We start from the raw sequence: 19,502 nt of genomic DNA on the forward strand, positions 1-19,502 counted from the left end.
CTCACTGGTAATTGGGGCACTGCATCAGCGGCACAAACGCACTTCCAGAAAAATGATGCAAACCGGCAGCCGAAGGCCGCATACAAAACACCAACAACAACATGCATTTTATTTTCTTGTTCGATTTTTCAATCCTGCGTTTGTTCACTTCTGTGTTTTAGTAAATGTTGCATTTTTTTATTTTATTGGCATGTTAGTGGTTTTATTTATTTATTATTATTATTATTATTTTTCATCTTAAAACAAAACAACTGCACACATCAATGTCATCTTATTACGACATCTCGATGAGAGGGAATGTGATGCAAAATGTCATCGTTTACGACAAGCACCATCTGAAGTGACTAAATCTGGCAGGGTCCTCGCGCCCAAATTTCACGCTACCTTTCAGGTGAGTTGGTTACCCTCAGATAAGGCTTGTTCCCTCGACGCCCACTTTTATCTATCAATTAGGTACGGCAGAGCAGAACCATCACTGGGATGTCGGCTAGTCTGACCATGGCAAATCAATGGGGTACAACCTCCCGTTTACTAATTGCATGCTATGTCTAACTAATGGAGGAATGAGACATGTGGGCAGGTTGGAAATAATAAATCTTGTATTAACAAAAGGCATGTATATGCAGCAATGCAGTTTACAAAAGGAAAGACCTTTTAGCTCATATATGAGCCTCAACTAAGTATACAAGAAAATAAAACTTTACTCTAAATGACACACTTTATTCAATTAGCCTTAACATGAAATGCAGACAGGCGCCACATTCATTCCGGGAAGTTATAAGAGATACGGTATTTGACATAGGGGGAGAGAAGTTAGTGGGGTATAGGGAGGACCCTGGCCTCACCCCTATGAGAACCGGATGACTCGCGTGGAACCGAACAGGATGTAAAGTTTGGTAAGTGAGAGATGCAGCGGAGGTCAGTTCTGCTGGTTTGCTCGGTGCCTGGTTGGTGTTTCTTGGCGCTCGCTTGGTGTTTCTCAGTGTTCCTGGCTAAGTCTTTCTCTCCTTCACAAACTGTCGAACTCCCCTCAGCTTTATGAGCTCCGGAACTCCGCACCACACTAACTCTCAAACTCCCAAACTCCACGTCCGCTCTCGGCATCCAGCCACACCGATCCACTGTGGCGCACTCCGATCCAGCTGCTGGGATTTGGCCCCAGAGAGCAGGGCCGGGCGCTGGCCTCTCTGATGCCACAATGACTGGTATGCTGGAACGGCGGGGGTTTTGGCAATTGCAACGCTGGAATGGCGGTTATTTGGTCGAAGCACCGGTGAGGTGAAGTGCTTTGAGAATATGGTTTAGAAATGAAGCATGATAAATGATAATGGAGGTTTGAGTACTGGTGTTGGAAAATGAGGGATTGAAGAAGGGTGTTTGGGAATCTTCTTCCCTTTGTTGAGGGGCAAGGTCCAATGGCACCAAGCTTCTGTCCTGCCTTGAGCACAATACTCCTCCATTCCCCTCTGTCCTTGACCAACTCTCTCCACTCTCCAACCACCTCACCTTACTGATATCCCTCTTAACACAATCCTCCCATCTCAACCGTGGTCTTCCTCTTTTCCTGCTACCTTGGTCCCTCAACTATCTGCTCTCTTTGCCATTCTCTCTTCCACCATACGCACCACGTGTCCAGTCAATCTCAGCTGGAATTTCACCAATCTCCCCGTCAAGCTCATCTGCACATCAATATCCTCCCTCAGTTCATCCATCCTCCTTCTATCCACCCTCTTCACTCCAACAATCCACCAGACCCAATTGTTCTTGCAATCCTGCAGCCTTTGTTGTCATCTCACTGTCAGTGCCACCGTCTCCAAACCGTAAAGGTAGACTGGCATTACACACAACATCAGAACCTTCCCTTTCAATTTCCTTGATATATTCCTGTCTGCCATCAATCCATCCACCCTCCTCCATGCATTCACACATACCTGAATCCTCCTCCACACGTCTGCCTCTGACTTACCATCTGTGAAAGTCCTTTTTCACTGACTTCCTTATTATTAAACTTCAATAAGTCCCTGTGAGTACGTTTTTATTCACAGTTAAATTGTAATTTCTGTGTGGAGCTTTTTGACAATGCAGAAAATAACAGAAACATGAATATTGTTTTGTAGAATTATCTAGAGCCATAACAATGTTGCTTAATCTGTAAAAATGATAATTTAAGCTATATTGGAACATGTTGGAGATGTTAAAAGCGAGAAAGAGCTGGTGATGAATGACTGTTGAAAAATGCAGCACCCAGTGAAGTTCTGGAAAACCAGGGCCAGCTCTCTATAATTACCACAATCAGCAAAAACCTTTCTACGGAGATAAGTTCCATGCCCCTACTTCTTCTCCTCGGTGAGACCTGTAGATAAGAATGACTTCCAGCCTGACTATACAAACGTATTCCTGGCCTTATGATGTGATTGATGAGAAACACATGGGTCCTGGTGTCGGCCTGGCTGTAACTTCAATGACCTTTTAATTACTTTCTGACCTTGCACCAACTTCAGAGAGCTACGGAAACTATAAGAGAGCTGTACTCTTGAAGAGCAGCAAGAAACTCATTTGATGTCTTGTGCGCTGAATATTCAATGAAGTATTTGTTTAAATGCAAGTGAGTTTGTTCCAGCAAGTTTGATTAAATCGTTCACCAGAAAATGATAGTCTCTGTCTCTCCGTTTATCTTAATTGAGTAGAGATATTACACATTCTGCACATCCCTGTTCACTGTTCCCCCCCAGATACTCAAACCTATTTCCCTGTCTGATCTCCTTCCCCTCCTGATATTCATTTCTTTCCTCTGTGGCCTAACCCACATTACTTCCGGCTTGTCCATGTTCATGTTCAGCCCAAGTTTCTCAAATGCTTCCTTCCTCTCCCCCAGCAATTCTTTGCATGTCCCGCCCACTCCACCACAACAGCCAGAACATTCGCATACAACTTCATCCCCAGAATACCTCTCATGTTTTGTTTCCTGCTTAGCAGCTCTATCACCATGATAAACATAAGTGAGCTGAGTGCACTTCCCTGCCTCAAACCGATGTTCACACAACTCGTCTGACATCCCAGGACCAACCCAAACTCTTCCCTTCATTCCCTTATGCTTCCCTTCCACCAACCTAACTTCTGCTTCTGGTACTGCCATACATGTCTGTTGCCATCACCATCTCTCACGGAACAGTGTCGTAGGGCTTTTCCAGGTCGACAAATCCCAATGCCATTACACCTTGCACCTCCAACCTCTTCTCCACCAACTGTCTCAGCGTGAACATGTCCCAGCCGTCGTCCCCCTGCCCGTTCTACACCCCTGCTGCTCTTCTCCAATCTCCACCCTCCTCTTTATCCTCCTATCCAAAATCCTGTCCAGCATCTTCATGACATGACTAAGGAGTGTAATGTCCTAGTCTGTCCCCTCCCCCCCCCCCCCCCCCCCCAAAAAAAAATTAATCATATGATCCCTCCCTCAGCTCAATCCATTTTCCCTCCTCCCTCAAAAATACAAACATATCTCTTCTTCACTGGGGAAAGAAATCCAAACTCTTCTCTTGGTGCTCAGTTACTCATTTCCCTATCCATTCCTTTCATTATCCCCAAACAAAATCATCGTTAAATAAAACGTTTCTCTTGCTTCGCACTTCGTGACATTAAAAAGAAAAAAACGCTTCCAAAATGTATTGAAATGCCTTATTCTGCTTTTTACTCCATCAGGAACAACCAATTCATTCTTTTTCTTCATCAAAATCTCTTCCTTTTTCTCTGACTAGGCGTATTTCCCAAACAGTGTTTGGGAAATGTGTTTGTCCGTGCATATGTGTTTGTCCGTGCATATGTATGTCCCCTCAAACGTATACCAATCAGAGCTGAGGATATGGTCACATGACAGGGTGATGTGAACACGCCAGATGTCATTACGGCAGTACGGCGGCTGACTCTCCAGACTCCGCCATTTTGATTTATATGTCGAACGTATCGTCGAACCTGTCATATATCATATCACCATCGCCATGCTCTACCTTTACGTTTTTCATTCAGTGTGAAACACAAACAAACCGATTGTCGAAACCATCGGCGTTACGTCTCTTCCAACAAAACGGTACGTATAGGCCTTAGGCGTAATGACTCACCGTCCGCTTCGGACAAATTAAACCCAGGTTTCTTAATACAGTAGTGTATCGTTTCAGTAGTATCGTTTTTGTAATAATAATAATATTATAGTAAATATAACCATAACATTTTAATCCCAATGTGAATGGAAAGTTGATGCATTGAAGCGGTGTAACCGCGGAAGTAAGGAATTCACCTCGGTTTTTCAAAAATAATATAATTTTCGTAATAATAACGTAACGTTACGTTATTATAATAGTAAATCTAATCGTAACACTAATCCCTTTGTAGTGACTGCAAACGTACTGGAGGTTAAATATATATCTTATATAATCATATTAAAGTGGTGGAAGTTTTGTGTCTGGCAGTCATGCTACGTCATTACGTATATGATGGCATTACGGCGTAAACACCCGCTCACTTCGAAAGCGGCAGGAAAGGTCATTCCTCTTTGGGGTATATCGACTAGTCAATCTATGGTCGGGTATCAAGAACATTGGGTGTGTGTTCATTTACCAAGTTTCTTGTGGAGAGATCGCCATTTGGTTTAAGCATTCGAGCAAGCACTCCATTCAAAACCGTTAAGGAACGGCTGGCTTGGCAAGCGCTAGCTAGCTGCTTGGTGAATGAGCACACCTCCTACCCCTGTGGGGTGTATAGATTACAGTAGATCTATCGTCAGTTCTGTAAGTAAAACTTACCTCATGGGTTTCGGGATTTCTCCAAATTTCTTTGTTTAATATTATAAACAGCATTATCGACTGTTTGAAAAGCTAATCATGTGTGTTTGTGGTTTATCATATTTTACAATCCCGGCGACGCCGCTGTTCTTCTGGTCTTGTTTTGTATCAATCTCACCCATTTTCGCTTGTCTCCGCCCATCCCGGTCACGTGCGAACTCCAAGTGCAACCACCGAGCTCCTCTCGTTTATTCACTCGAAAGAAAACGAAATTGAGAAGGTAAGCAGATCGGTGTACAACTACAAGAACAAGGTAGCCTGCGATTCAAGGTGTATCGTTTATTTATTTCACCACGAAGCCTCGTTCACTGTAATCGCTTGGGATTTCCAGGTGTGTTCGGTAACCAGGTTTATTGTCGAGCGCTCGCCAAGTGGCTTAAGCACTCCACTCAAAACCGTTAATTGGGAATGGCCGGCTTGGCGAGCGCTAGCAAGCTGCTTGGGTATTTTATTTTTTTTCATCATTTCATTTTCATGTGACAAAGTCCGCCACGCCACTTCCTGCTTCCTGCTCGCTGCTCAGCGCCGCGATCGCCCACACTGATTTGTCTCGCTCACCTCACGTGCTCACGCAGGATGCCCTGTGATTGGTTGTGCTCTTATGACACGCAGCGGTTCGTGCAAATTCGCAGCACAAGCTCCGCCTGCCTGCAATACCTGCTCCAGATTGCTGTGGTCGCCTACGTCATCGGGTGTGTGACGTAACAAACACGGTTACAAACAAAAGGCTTATTACCTCAGCCACTAAAGGTGGATGGAGGTGATGTTTTCACCCCTGTCTGTCCGTTTGTTTGTGAATAAAATATCTCAAAAAGTTGTGGACGGATTCGGACGAAAGTTTGCAGAGATGTAGCGTAGTATGTCACAAGGACGAAATGATTAGATTTTGGTGAAGATCCGGATTCGGATCCGGTTGCTAGAATCTTTTAAGTGATTCTTCACCATTGGGAGATGGGGCCAAAAACGATACATAGCAGGATATCTCAACGTTATGGATGGATTTGGACGAAACTTGGTGGACCGGTTGGGTGTCTGACAAGGGAGAATTGATTGGATTTTGGTGAATATCTGAATATGGATTTGGAGATGATAATTATTTAATTTTTAAAGTGATTCTTCACCATTGGGAGATGGGGCCAAAAACGATACATAGCAGGATATCTCAACGTTGTGGATGGATTTGGACGAAACTTGTTGGACAGTTTGTGTGTGACAAGGAAGAATCGATTCAATTTTGGTGAAGATCCGCATCCAGCTCATATAATTTTTGAAGTAATTCTTCACCATTGACTGACATGGCCAACCAGGTGGAGGTTTGCTCTCTACTGAGTGCCGTTCTAGTTGATGAAATGCATTATACATACTAGCTCGTTTTACTTGCATTTCATTTTTTTTTTTTTTTTTTTTTTTTGTATACAGAATCGAGGCTCGTGAAGGAGCTAACATTTATCACACAAACAAATCAAACAGACAAACAAAATATATAAAAAGAGGGAGGGGAAGACAAGATGAGAGAAGGGGAAGCACACAAACACAACATTTGAGAGCAGCGACGTCGGGAGATGTGTGGGAGAGAGAGGGCTTGGGGGGAGGAAGCGTGGGAAGGGAGGGGGTGGGAGAAATATAAAACAAGGACACCAAGGACTTCCAGGAAAGAAGTTGGTATTTCAAAAAAGTGGATTTGGGGTGAAATTAGAGGTGGTAGAAAAGATCAAGGTTTTGGATGGGGGACGATAAGAGATGGTGGTGAACAGCTGTTTTAAAGACCTGGAGGGAGGAGTGGGATTGAAGAGAGTGAGGGAGTTTGTTCCAGAGGTGGGAGAAAAGAGGAATGAAGGAGTGAAGGTGAGCAGAGAGTCTTGATTTTGGCAGTTTAACCATAAGAGGGTTGCAGGCAGATCTTTTGCGACCTGTAGGAATATTTGGGGGACAGAGCCCAGAGAGAGCTGGGGGGGCAAGGCCGGAGAGGAGTCGGTAGAAGACGGAAAGACCACCAACCTGCCTGCGGTGAGTAAGTGAAAGGCCCCCAGAGTTAGCTTCATCGCGGGAGATTCCAATGATTCTGAACGCTTTGGTTTCAACAGCGTAAAGACGAGCTAGGTGTGAGGCAGGAGCACCGGCCCGGAGGGGGGGAACAGTAATCCATTGAGCTGCGGATGAAAGCCTTGTATGTGGTGAGGAGCTCAGGTGTGCCAAGGAAGGACTTCGCACGACGGAGGATGCCCAGTCGGCGACTGGCTTTGGAGGCCAGATTTGAAATGTGCTTTTCCCAGGAAAGATCATGGCAGATAGTGAGACCCAAAAGCTTGAGTGACAGAACTTCTTGGAGAGGATTATTCAGAAAGTGGATGGGAGGGTTGTCCAGTCGGTCTTTTCGGAGAGACATCGTAAGAGTGTGAGATTTGTCAGGATTGAAAGACATGTTCCACTTGTTATATCACAATAAAAACTCGGACATCACTCAGTTGAGCACATACCTCCGCCAGGCTGAACAGTTCACGTTTTGTATCCCACTGATGTGTCGGATCTGGATTCGAACCTGATCCAAAATCTGATCGGCTTGTTCATGTCATCTGACCAACTCATCCACCTAGTTTTAGCATAACCCATCCACAACTTTTTGAGATATCGTGCTATATATAAAGTTTTTGACCCCATCTCTCAATGGTGAAGAATCACTTTTTATTATTAAAAGCTCGTATCCAGATCCGGATTCGGATCATCACCAAAACGGAACCAATTTGTCACCTGTCTGTGATGAGTGCAAAGTTCATAATGAGATAAGTCTATAATGTTTGTCCTTTTATAACAATTTATTGCCTTATTGTAAACAGTTGGGTAATCATTTATCGGCATGGCTACCAAGACATGGAAGTGCCAGTTTCCACAGTAACGAGCAAGCTGAAAGGTGTGGCATTTTACCGTGACAACGATTCATCATCGAGTGGAGGTGTCTCGGTCTGGGATGCGGCCGACTACGTAATCCCTCCAGAGGTGAGTTGTAATGCTAAAGATCAGGAGTGACAAAATATTTAAGCACAAAGAAGGGCATATTGCAAATCTTGCCCGTTATCCCCCACCCCTCCCCTTGCATATCTTGCTCTTTCTCTCCCTGCCGACCTCCTGCCACCCCCCAGCTATTGTTCCCATTGTTCATGCAGGTGCAGCCATGCTGTTGATGCACTGGCCCTGTAGATTATGGCAGGACTTGAGAATATGGCTCAAATATCAGCACACAGTGGCCCACTCTTTTCAAAAGGCGCCACAAGATCATTAACATCCACAAGTGAATGTTATCAGATGGGATAACCGTCCTAACATCCCCTTAAAGAATGGAGCTTGCAAAATTCCAGGATTACAGCTTATTGTCTGGTCGGGAGTAAAATCCAGAATCGACATCCAGACTAGTTCAAAATTTCCATTGGAATTGCCATTGTATTCCCACCTTATTAATCTCTCTTCTTTCTGTACCTCTTCTTTCTGAAGAGAATAATAAGGTTTGGTCACAGATGACGTTGTATCCCCGCTAACTGTGTCAGATTGATCTCTGGTAACCTTTTATTACTCATACATAAGAAAAGTTAAATGTTTTAAAAGTTTGGACAAAATATCTTCTTTTAACCTGTTTCTTCCTTCTCTATTCCATCCCCTCCCCAGGAAGAGAATGCATTCTTTATTGTTACGAATTTCATCCCGACCGCAAATCAAAGCCGTAGCACCTGTCCATCGGTATTTGCCATATGGCCTAATGCCTTGCCTTACACCCACCACACCCCCAGCTAATCATTTGTCCTGTGTTTCTGTTTAATTCATGATCTGCCGTTATGGATAATGACATAAAACAACTGGAATTCCACCAGGCTGAACAGATTACGTTATGTATCCCACTGACAAGCCGGATCTACATCAGGACCTTAATCAAAATCTAATCGGCTCGTTATTGACACCCAATCAACCTGTCTACCAAGTTTCGTCTGATTCCATCAGTAACTTTTTGAAATAACCTATTCACAGACAGGGGTGAAAACACAAACACAGGGGTGAAAATATCTATATCCACCAAAGGTGAATGGAGGTAATTACATCATGCATACATGGTAATAGATGTTCATCAACTCTTATTTCTGTGATGAGTTATCAATTAATGAAGCAATTGGCAAGAGCTTTTCATACCTCTGCTGACGAAGTCGCATGGTGACCTGTTCAAACCAGCCTCTGCTCACCTTAAAGGTTTCACTTTGACTCGACTCGCCTTGTTCGCCTTCAGGTCGTTAAATCAACTGCGGGGTTTAGCCTGGATCGCAATCAAACTTATTTGCACATCAGGTTGGTTTGGGAATTCGATCCAGACCGATAATAAACGGTCCATATTCTCCACCACCAAACTACGAGTGCCAACATTCCTCGAAGCACCCAATGTCGTATTGCACTACCAAACGGCTCTCACCTTGTCCTTGTTTGTCCTGATTGTCCTCACGGGTATCCCAGTGACGATGGCTATATGCACGATCACCAACATCAAACCCCCTCAACACATCTAATTTGCATCTCTTCTTGCTCACAGACGCACTAGCCTCACTTGATGATTGTTTTTTTTTATACCAAAACTTTCCTACTTGTATCAGAAAAGTGTTAATTCAACAATATTGTAGAGAAAAAACGGATAACGGGACTACTTGTATTGAGAACTCCCTGTATAAGCATACTAGCAGAAGTACCCGGCATTGCCGGGCGGGGGAGGGGAGGGGGAGGGGGAAGGGGAGGGGAGGGGAACGGGGGGAGAGCGAGCCCCTTGGTAAAGCGAGCGATTTTTTTTTTTCATAGCGTTCATAGCGTCATAGCGATTTTTTTTTTCATAGCGTCATAGCGTTCATAGCGTCATAGCGTTTCATAGTGTCATAGCGATTTTTTTTTTCATAGCGTCATAGCGTTCATAGCGTTTCATAGCGTCATAGCGTCATAGCGTCATCACGTGATCGCTCTGAGCGAATCAGTGCCCACCTGCTCTGATTCCGTTGATTCCGTGCGCTGAAATGCGCTGAGGTAAATATGAATAAAAAATATGGATCGTCAAATATTTTGAGTTCGGCCAAGTTCGTCCCAGGCTCAATGGCCATGTCTATGCCAAATATCAAGCACGTAAGCCTCTCCGTTTAGGAGTCTATCGATAACATTACACACACACACACACAAACTGTGTTTTATATATATGTAGATATTATGATGCAAAGATGAACTGATTAGATTTTGGCAACAAGAGGGCAGAGGTTACGTCAGGTAAAAATGTGATACTTGAGAACAGCTGAAGGGATTTAAATCAAACTTGGTACAAGTGTGTATAACTAGCTGGCGCTGCCTGGGGGAATTTGATGCAATATGTATTGAAATATTGAGTCAGAATCAAAAATATCTTTGTATTCCAGAGGTACATCACTTGCACGCAAAGTTAGTTTAAATGACGTGGGGATGCAAAATAAAATTTAAAAAAAACCCAATAATTACCATCAGTAGTTTAGCCCATGTAATTTCTGTACAACAGACAAAGAGGATTACAGGTGGGGGAGCATGAACACGGTGGTGGCGTTATAAATCTGGAGGTGCAATGCGCCCTAAATGGCCCTTGCCAGAGCTATCTCTATTGGGTGAACTCGCCAGAAGTGCTCCGACTGGCATCTTACCATGCCAACCTTCGTGACGCAGTGGATTAAAGTTAATAACAAAGAAAAATTAACAGACGGATCATACAGAGACAGAGAGGGTTAGAGGGTGGGGGAGAAACGTACCAACGGAATACAGTTTTCCTTATTAGCTTGCATACATGCGACCTCAACATAAGATCTTCACAATACATATTACTCGATCGCGGTAGTGTAGAACCAACATACTCACTCGAGGCCTGAACACGGAGATGTTATAATAAACCGGTGTAAACCAATCTTTTTAATAACAGGCGCAAATGTAAACACTATTGTAATTAAATTTGTGTTGTTGACAACAAATCACGATACACAACCTCAACCAAACATATTACCCGATTGCTCCCAGGAAAAAAAATACACAGGGAGTGTATCACCACAAAACCCGATTGAGGCCTAAAGGCCAATTATCTGATTCTTTTTTTTCTTTTTTGTTTATCTTACTATAATTCACCAAATGTCCGTCTGTCCATCCGTCCGTCCGTTTGAAGGTACCGCAAAAACGGCTGAACCGATCGCAATGATATTTTGGGTGGGTATTCCTGGGACCCCTGGAGTAAAATAGGCTATATTGTTTTTCCAATTTTCCAGTTTTCCCAAACACGATGGAATAATATTTACCGATATGAACAGTGATGTGGCTTTTATTGAAATTCGACAAATACTGTTTAGATTTTGATGAGAATTATGAACCTGCCACGAATGCGGAAGTAGACAGTTGACGGCATTGCGCGGATTTGATAATATCCCAATACAACCGTCATTCAATCGTAATGTTAAATCGTTAAACGTTAATCGTGTTAATCGTTTTGTTGAAGTATCAATTGATGACTGGAATTGAGTGAATACAATTACGATTTTGAATTCGTAATTGTATTCACCCAACCGTACGGAACTTCACATCAGGATTTAAATATTTGTTTATGTCACGAATGTTGCTAAAAGTTAATTTTTTTATATTAATGCTATTTAATTTGTGATTGGAGTTATGCTGTTTGGAATGAAAAAAGAGATATCGAGTTCAAGTGAATGACGAAATGACGTAAACGTGAAACGCAATAAGATCAACGTGAAACAAGTGTAAACGTGAAATTCGCGGATCGCCATATGCAAATTCACCACGGACCCACGTTCGATGTTTCTATTCGTGAATGTACCCGTTTTTTTGCGAACGGGTACATTTTTCATGGAAGTCCTTCACGAACTTGCTGTCCATGTCTGACGTGCAACTGAAGGTGCTACAGGAATGTGGAATTTATTGGCTTAATGCTTTAGCATTCGCCATTTCTGCATTGTCTGTTTGCTTCTGGCCTCCCATCCGTGCGTAGCATGGGTACCTCACTAGTTTTTTTTATCCAAGCATAGCCCTTGGCCTTCCTCTGGATGAAAGAGGAGGCCATGCAAACTTTGGTTGCACTTGTTCCTGCAGCGTCCGAATGCATAAACAAACACACAAACAAACTTTCTTCTTTATATATTAGATGATGTAATAATGTGCGTGGAAGAGTGTTTCAGTCAAAGGTCAACGTCAAAGAGTGTCGTTCTAGTTAGTTTTTTTAATAATCGTTTTTGGTCATATTATACCACATTATTGACAATGCTTCTAATAACTATTATAACCTTTCATTATTTTCAACATACATTTGAGCTTTCAGTAGCTTCTGGTTCATGTGAGATCCAACACCGAAAATATCTCAAACGGAAGTTGTGTTATATGGAATTTATTTGAAACATGTTGCACCCTCTGAGGGCAATAATAACCAGATATCTGCGATCACATTGTTATCACCAACTGTAAGCCTTCCCTGATGGGGGAGGCTTACTCTTGGCGATCGCCTACAACTTGCCCTTGCTCTGTAATCCAATGATGGATATTTTGTTTGGACCACCACATGACAATGACATTGACCTTCAACACTTAGGAATATAATTCAGGACATGTTTCCCCATAGCCTGGTGTTGGTGTAGCGGCTAGGGTGCCAGCTTAGGATTCCTAGGATCCTTGGTTCGAATCCCGGTCGATCGCTGAATTAACGCCAGGGGGGTTGACTCAACCTGTCATCCTTCCGAGGTCGGCTAATTGAGTACCAGTTCACTGGTAATTCCCTGCTTGTCGTAAAAGGCGACAAAAAGGGTTGGCGGCAGGAAGGGCATCCGGCCGTAAAACATTGCTTCAAAAAGGGGACCAAAAAACAACAACAACCACGGTCCCCGAAAAAGGCCAACCCCCGCTTTGCGGGGAAAAATGGCCTCTAAAGGTGGTTTTTTCCCCATCTCCAGTCTATCCATAAAACCTCCGTCATGAAAATTGGAGGGAAATTATTCAAGTTGTGATAAAAAATGTGTTTTTTGTTAATTCGGCTACAATCCGAAACATAGGGGCAATACCCCTGGCACTCACCTGGTAGAATAAACAGTATACTGCACCGATTAAGGTTATTTTAAACCAATTTCAATGGTTGCTAGAAGACAGGGCAGCATGTACAATCATACTGTTGCGAATATGGAATTTGGCCTCCATATCCGCTTGTAAATATTCCCCTATTTCCCCAATACTCCCCAACTATCCCCAATCCCCCATTCCCTAGTCCCATTGTCTGTAAACAACACTCTGTAGAACCGACCTTCCCCTTTTTCCCCCATTAAATGTCGTGCCCAGGTCCACCGCATCTCACGTAGACAACTTTCGGACATCTTGCTAGTTATTCTTAGTCTATGTCAGTTAAGGACTCCTTTCCATTAATTCTGACTCTTCGTTGCACCAGAATGTGATTATATGGCACCAGTAGTGAGTTTAGGACCTTCCCATACCTCCTTCCATCTTCTTCCCCAAACAACAACAACAACTACAGCTACAACAACAACTACAACCACGGCGCGCGGGGGGAGTGTGCGTCCTCCCACCAGCTCGGTTAGCCGCCATGACCATGCGCTCCACGGGGTTACCACGAAGGGGCTCCCTGTCAGCCCCTCGTCAAGGGCGGAGCCGGTAACCCCCCCGCATGCACCCAATGAGAAGCAACGAGCCGATTCCATCTGGGGCGGAGCTAACGAGCCGAGGGCGTGTCACTCCCCGCCGGATATACGCAGCGACTTACCGGATGTGAGGTCAGATGCGCCCCGAGCTTGAGCCTTGAGAAGACAAGAGAGCCACCTCCGAGCGCTGAGAGACCTCCTGCATCTTTTGGGCCGCGCTATCCTGTCCCTGAGCACAAGGTGCACCTTGTGCTGGCCATCGAATACCCGCTTTCCTTGCCATCAATCCCCGTGTGAGTCAGCCTTTTGTCCCGTTTATCTGTCGTCTGTTGGGGTTAATATAAGTGTGTCTAAGTGCCTGTCTTTCTATGATGTCCCTCTTGTAGTTGTAATCTAACCTTCCGCCTTAATATAATCTCCTCCGGAGGTCTTGAGAACCGTATCCCTGGTGTCGTGTCATTTTAATCCCAGCCGTGTGTCTTTTCCTTCATTGATCTAGCGTAGCGCGATTAGTCAACGTTCGGGTATAATCGGGTAACTTGTGCAGACGTGGTCATACCAAACCGCTCGGTAAATAACATCTAAGCCGCGTCTGTAACAATTGGTGTCGAGGAGTGGAATTCGAACCCGGGACTAAATTTATTAGGCCCAAATTTGTAGTAGAATCAATTCGGAGCGCGTTTCCCGCGCGAAATTATAACGGCGAAATTTGATTTTGTTATACGGAAATAAAAACCCGAATTTTGAAAGTCGCGCTATGGCAGACCAAGACAGCTGGGGTCCGGTAGTGGAGAGTGAGGCAGGGTCGGTCCAGGAACAAATTGAGGGACGCGAGGAGAGCGAAGCAGCGAGGGTAGCAAACGCACAAAATGGCGCCTCGCTGGTCACCGCGCCCGCGACCGTGGCAGCGCCCCCGGTGGATTTGAACTTGTTTTTTATGCAAATGAAGGCCCTTATGGACAAGAATAATGAAGAAATGGAAAGCAGAATAATGATGGGAATGAGGGCTGATAGTGAGCGGTTGGGAAACCAAATGGGGGTAATGGGAAACCAAATGGGGGTAATGGGAAACGAAATGGGGGTAATGAGGGACGAAGCGAGGGGTACTGGTGAGGGATTAGACAATAATTTTAAGGGATTAGACGAGAAATTTGGGAAATTAGACAATAGATTAGGGGAAATACAGGAGGGGTTAATGGGGGTAGAAAACAGAATGGCCGCTCAAGAGAATCAAATGGAAGGGATGCAAAAAGGGTTAGAGGGGTTAGAAAACACCATGGAAGGCAAATTGAGGGACATGAGGGACCAAGCGGAAAGGGAAGTTAACCAAATGGGGCAGCAGATAGAGGGGGTCAGAATGGGGGTAGAAGCCAAACTGGATGCTCACAGGGAGGAAATGGAGCAGATGAGGGTGGCATCTGGGCAGGAGATGCAAGTGATGGGAGAGGAGATCAGGAGAGGAGTGAGTGAGGAGGTCGGAGGAGTGCGCGAGGAGGTGAGGCACTGTAAGGAGCGCATGGAGAAAGAGGTGAGAAAGGGGACTGTAAAATTGCAAGGTGGTATAGAGGAGTTGACGCTGGGAGTAGAGCAGCTAACAGAGGGACAAAAAGAACTAACGGACCAGGTAAAGAAGAACACAGCGGTAATAGAGGGTTTAAAATCGACACAGAAGGAGATGAAAAAGGACGTAGGGGTAATTAAAAAAGAGTGTCAGACGGTACATGAGGACCTGACGAGGAAAATGGACGAGGTGATAGAGGTAATGGAGACGAAGGACCGGCAGGTGAGGACGCACATGGAAACGGTCAAGGTAGCCTTGGAGGATGAGCTTGAGGAGACGTACCGGGGAATAAAAGGGGTGAAGCAGAAATTAGAAGAAGTGGAAGAAGGGGTGAGCGAAATTAAGAAGCGACGGAGAGAGGATAAGAAAGAGATAAAAGAAGAGGTAAAAGAATTGGTCCAAAGTCTGTATTTGAATCGTGATGATGTGCTCATTAACCGGATGAGGGATTCGCAGGTGATGGAGGAGAAGCGAAGAGGAAGAGGACCCGGTGTAAGTGGTGACCAATATGGTCGTGCGTATGATGCGCCAGGGGATTTAAGAAGCTTGGGGGTCGAGATGGACCCGGGTGTTCGTGAGAGGCCGTGGGTGAAGTGTGCGAAAGGTCTGGTGTGCGAAAAAAGAGGTGTGCGAGAAAGTCTGACTCTGGGGTGTGTGAGGAAAAAGTGCGTGCCAAGGAGTGAGTGTGCTGGCGAGAGTGAGTCGGTCGTAGCGCGTGTGCGAGGGAGCACGTGGAAGCGCGGTGTGGTGAGTGTTACAGAGGGTGTGACGGGAGAGTGTGCGCAAGAGTGTGCGCGAGAAAGGTGTGTGACGGACAGGTGCATGAGGAAAGAGTGCGCTGTCAAAGGCAACGAAGAATGCACACCTGTGGTGAGTGTTACAGAGGGTGTAACGGGAGAGTGTGCGCGAGAAAGGTGTGTAACGGACAGGTGCCTGAGGAAAGAGTGCGCTGTCGGGAGTAAGGGTGAGTGCGTTGTCAAGAGTGGTGGTGAGAGTAGTGAGAGTGACAAGGAGAGTGAGTTGGTTGTGACAGGTGAGCGAGGATGTACACCTGGGATGGAAGGATGCACACCTGGAATGGTAGAGCGTGAGTGGGAATGCACGCTGGAGTTGGTGGTGAGGCACGTGGTTGGGTGTGCGAATGAGGGCACACCTGTGATTGTCACAGAGGAGGTGACTGAGGAGGGGGTGCGAAGAGGTGTGTTGGTGAGGTGTGCGACCAACGAATGTGTGCCAAAGTGTTCGGTGGTCAGGTGTGTGACCAAGGCTGTGAGTGGAATGGGTGTACCTGGGTGTGTAAGGAAAGGTACGAGGAGCATGGGAACAGCTGTATGTGTGAGCAAGGAACGGGCTGCGGGGTGTAAGCGTCCAGGTGAAGCATCGACGTTAGACGGGGTAGAGTTTAGAACGACTTATAGCCGAATCGGGCCCTCGGTGCGTGCCGGGCTTCGCGTGCCGCGAGAACCAGCGGGGATCCGAGCCACGGCGGGTTCGAAAGGACCGCCGTGCGCGATCCACGCTGAGCCTCGCTTTGAACGGCCGCGTCCGTGCTCCACTAGGCGGAGCGGGCAGCCCGATAGAAAGGGTCGTCATGGCGACCACTTTTTGTTGAGGCAGTCCGGCAGGTCGAGATCGGGACATTGGATGGCTCCACGCCGAGATGGTGCGTGGGATCTCGGCCCGGGTAAGCCCCCGTCCCTGCACCGAGTGCCGGACGTATCCAGCCGCTGGCACAGAACAACCCGCATTCATGGCTTGGCTTTACGAAGCCGGGCTTTGGACAGGAATTGGCGCACCGAGAGGCATTAGTGAGTAGACGGGTGATGAGGTTAGTGTTTTGGCCCCAAAATTAGGAAAAAAACAAAATTTGATGATTGGCAAAGGATTGGCAGTAGTGATTGGCAGATGATGGGCCGTGATTGGCCAAATTTTTGATTTGTTGAAATTTGATGTGCAAAATTGGTAGTGAGCGATGGGCCCGATGGGTAAGGGGGGCATCCCTGCCACCCTTCCCATAGTGGGGCAAATGCGCACTAGATTATGGGGTGTATGGCAGTGAAAACTAGCCCGGGTGGGTTAGGATATGGTGTGTAGGGATTTAGCGAAGATGACAGTAGGTAACGTTAAGGTTAGTTAGTGACTGATACCTGTAGTGGGGACGCAGGTAGATTAGTATGGATGATAATGACGTGGGAGCGCAATAGTTTAAAGGGACGACTGGGAAGCGCAAGTTTCAGAGGGGAGTAGTTAGATGAGATGATGCCGTGTGTGTGAGAATTGAACAGGTGTGATTGCACAGGTGTGCAACTGGACAGGTGTGTGGAGCCGTGTATGAGTAGTGAGTGTTGTGGATCAGCGCGAATGCGCTTGGGGAGAGAAGGGTGCAGGTGGCACCAGGTGTGAGAGCACAGGTGTGCAAGTACAGGTGTGTGGAGAGAGTTGGAGTAAGTGGTACGGAGTGGTGTGCATGGTGCGAAGGTGTGGATGGGGGAAGAGTGGACCCTTTTCACGAGTACCCGGGGCGGGTAGTGTAAGTGTTAGGTAGAGGGTACAGGTAAATTGTGGTTGGATATTGGCATCTGTGGTGCGGGTGACAGAATGGTATTGTGAATGGGTGCATTAGTGTTGTGGAAATGGCTGGGCGTGTAGCCTGTTAGTGTGTGTAGTTGGTTGGGCACTCCACCACTGTGAGGATGTCGGCCAGGTGAGGCCGCAGGTGGGCTCTGGGAGCCGGTAGTTGTGAGTGGGTGCCTGAGGATCCCGGGTGTGGATCGGGCAGCCCAGTGCCAGAGAGGGCACCGAGTGGGGAGAGCGCCAGAGGGCCTTCCCCAGGTAGTTAGGTTAGGGTAAGGAGCAGGTAAGCTCGGAGGCAACTGCAGTGGTGGAGGTGTGCAGGTGGGTAGACCCACTGGGAGAGGTACACGCCACAGCCCAGAAATTGTGCGAGGGCACCGGGAGATGAATCGGGGGAGTGACCCCAAATTGAAAAGCACCACAGTCTGGCCAATGGGAATTGGTTTTTAGAACCCATAGTGTAAGAGGGCCAATGGTTTGGCCGGAGAAAGACCCCGGGTAGTGTAAAGTTGTTAAAGTCATTTAGGAAATAGTTAGGATTGATGAACCTGTCGCACCATACGCAGCCACTTACCTGTGGTGATGATGATGACTCCACACCTGTGTTTTCTTTGTTCTGTGTGCAGGAAGTGAGAATTGCTGTTTGGATTTGTGAGACGCATCACGACGTGGATGAGACATTGGGGTGATTCCATCTCTCCCTCCTTAGGAGGGACTGATGATGAATTGGTGATGGCAAATTTTGATGTTCAGTTGGAGATGGCAAATTTTGATGAGAGTTGAAAATGGCAAATTTGATTGGTTAGGAGGGAGAGAAGACGAATTTGGTTTATGGGAGGAACGGGGAAGACAGTAGGGATGTTTGTTGATTTGTAAAGTAGATGTTTATGGGTAGTGTTGTGTTTTGTGGATACAGTAAGGGGTAAGGGAGGGGCCATGTAGGTTACCCGGTGGGGGGGGGGGGGGGCGTACGGTAGGAACGTACCTGTCTCACCTGGTTCCCATGTGCCCCCAGTGTGCATTACCTTACATTGCGTGCACTTTTGCGCCCTTACCACCTTACTCACTTGTCTGCTTCTTTTGTCTCCCACCTCCGAGGATCTGGCTTTGGGGTAGAGAGAGAGAGGAGAGAGAGGTGCTGGCTTCGCAGTTGTGGGCCTGCACTTTCGCTGTTTGCTGCCGGGATCGATACACCATATGGACCGCAATGTTTGTGGCCACCCACAATGGACCGCAGTTCTTATGCGGCCAAGCACCACCCGTGGATGGACCTATGGGTCAACGTGGCACCGATGCCATACAAGGTGAACCACTAACAGTTGGCCCCCTGACGGCCAAAATAGAGAAATGGACGCGGTTGGCGCCTTTCTTTAATTTTGAAAGAAGTAAGAAGGCCAAGTGCACCACACGAAGGCAAGACCAGCGGCAGAACATCGGCCGGCTGCGACACCACACAATGATTCATAAACACTTTATTGGTGCACCGGATGGTGCTCAGTGTGTGATGGGGTGGTGCTTGATGCTTGGAAGGGGTGCTCTGCACATTATTAAAGGCCGTAGGCCACAGAGCACTCGTGGGTTGGTGTATCGATGCTGGCATGCGTGCTCTCTCTATGCATAACATCTGCATGTGTTCCTCCAAAAACAGGTCCTGGATCGTAGTGTAAATATCAGCGTAGTCTTGTGTAAATAATGCTCCCTACCGGCTGTATGTTTAGTTTGAGGATTCTTTCCGGATTCGGTTATCCTGTGGGTGTGTTTCTGTGAGGAGAAGGGTGCAACGTCGCAGGGGGACATATTTACTCATTTGTGAATATCTGTAAAACTGTCGCACTCAGGGTAGAGTTAATAGTAGAGGGA

The 19,502-nt window shown here is 46.3% G+C and overlaps 1 protein-coding gene across 3 annotated transcripts in view; it reads left to right on the top strand.

Moving 5' to 3' along the window:
- Positions 1–4,750: 4,750 nt before the first annotated feature.
- Positions 4,751–19,502, top strand: part of LOC137432365 (P2X purinoceptor 4) — a 49,374-nt gene continuing 34,622 nt past the window's right edge. Inside the window, exons 1-4 of one of the 3 annotated variants that reach the window (XM_078783143.1) lie at positions 4,751–5,055; positions 5,448–5,527; positions 7,670–7,829; positions 8,493–8,564. In XM_078783143.1, the coding sequence (XP_078639269.1) occupies positions 7,704–7,829; positions 8,493–8,564 (198 nt within the window). In that variant the 5' untranslated portion in view covers positions 4,751–5,055; positions 5,448–5,527; positions 7,670–7,703. Of the gene's footprint in view, positions 5,056–5,410; positions 5,528–7,669; positions 7,830–8,492; positions 8,565–19,502 lie in introns of all 3 variants that reach the window. The other 2 variants (XM_078783142.1, XM_078783141.1) reach the window with 2 other exon arrangements.

Source organism: Myxine glutinosa, chromosome 8, assembly GCF_964187855.1.
Source record: "Myxine glutinosa chromosome 8, kmMyxGlut1.1, whole genome shotgun sequence".
NCBI lineage: Eukaryota > Metazoa > Chordata > Myxini > Myxiniformes > Myxinidae > Myxine > Myxine glutinosa.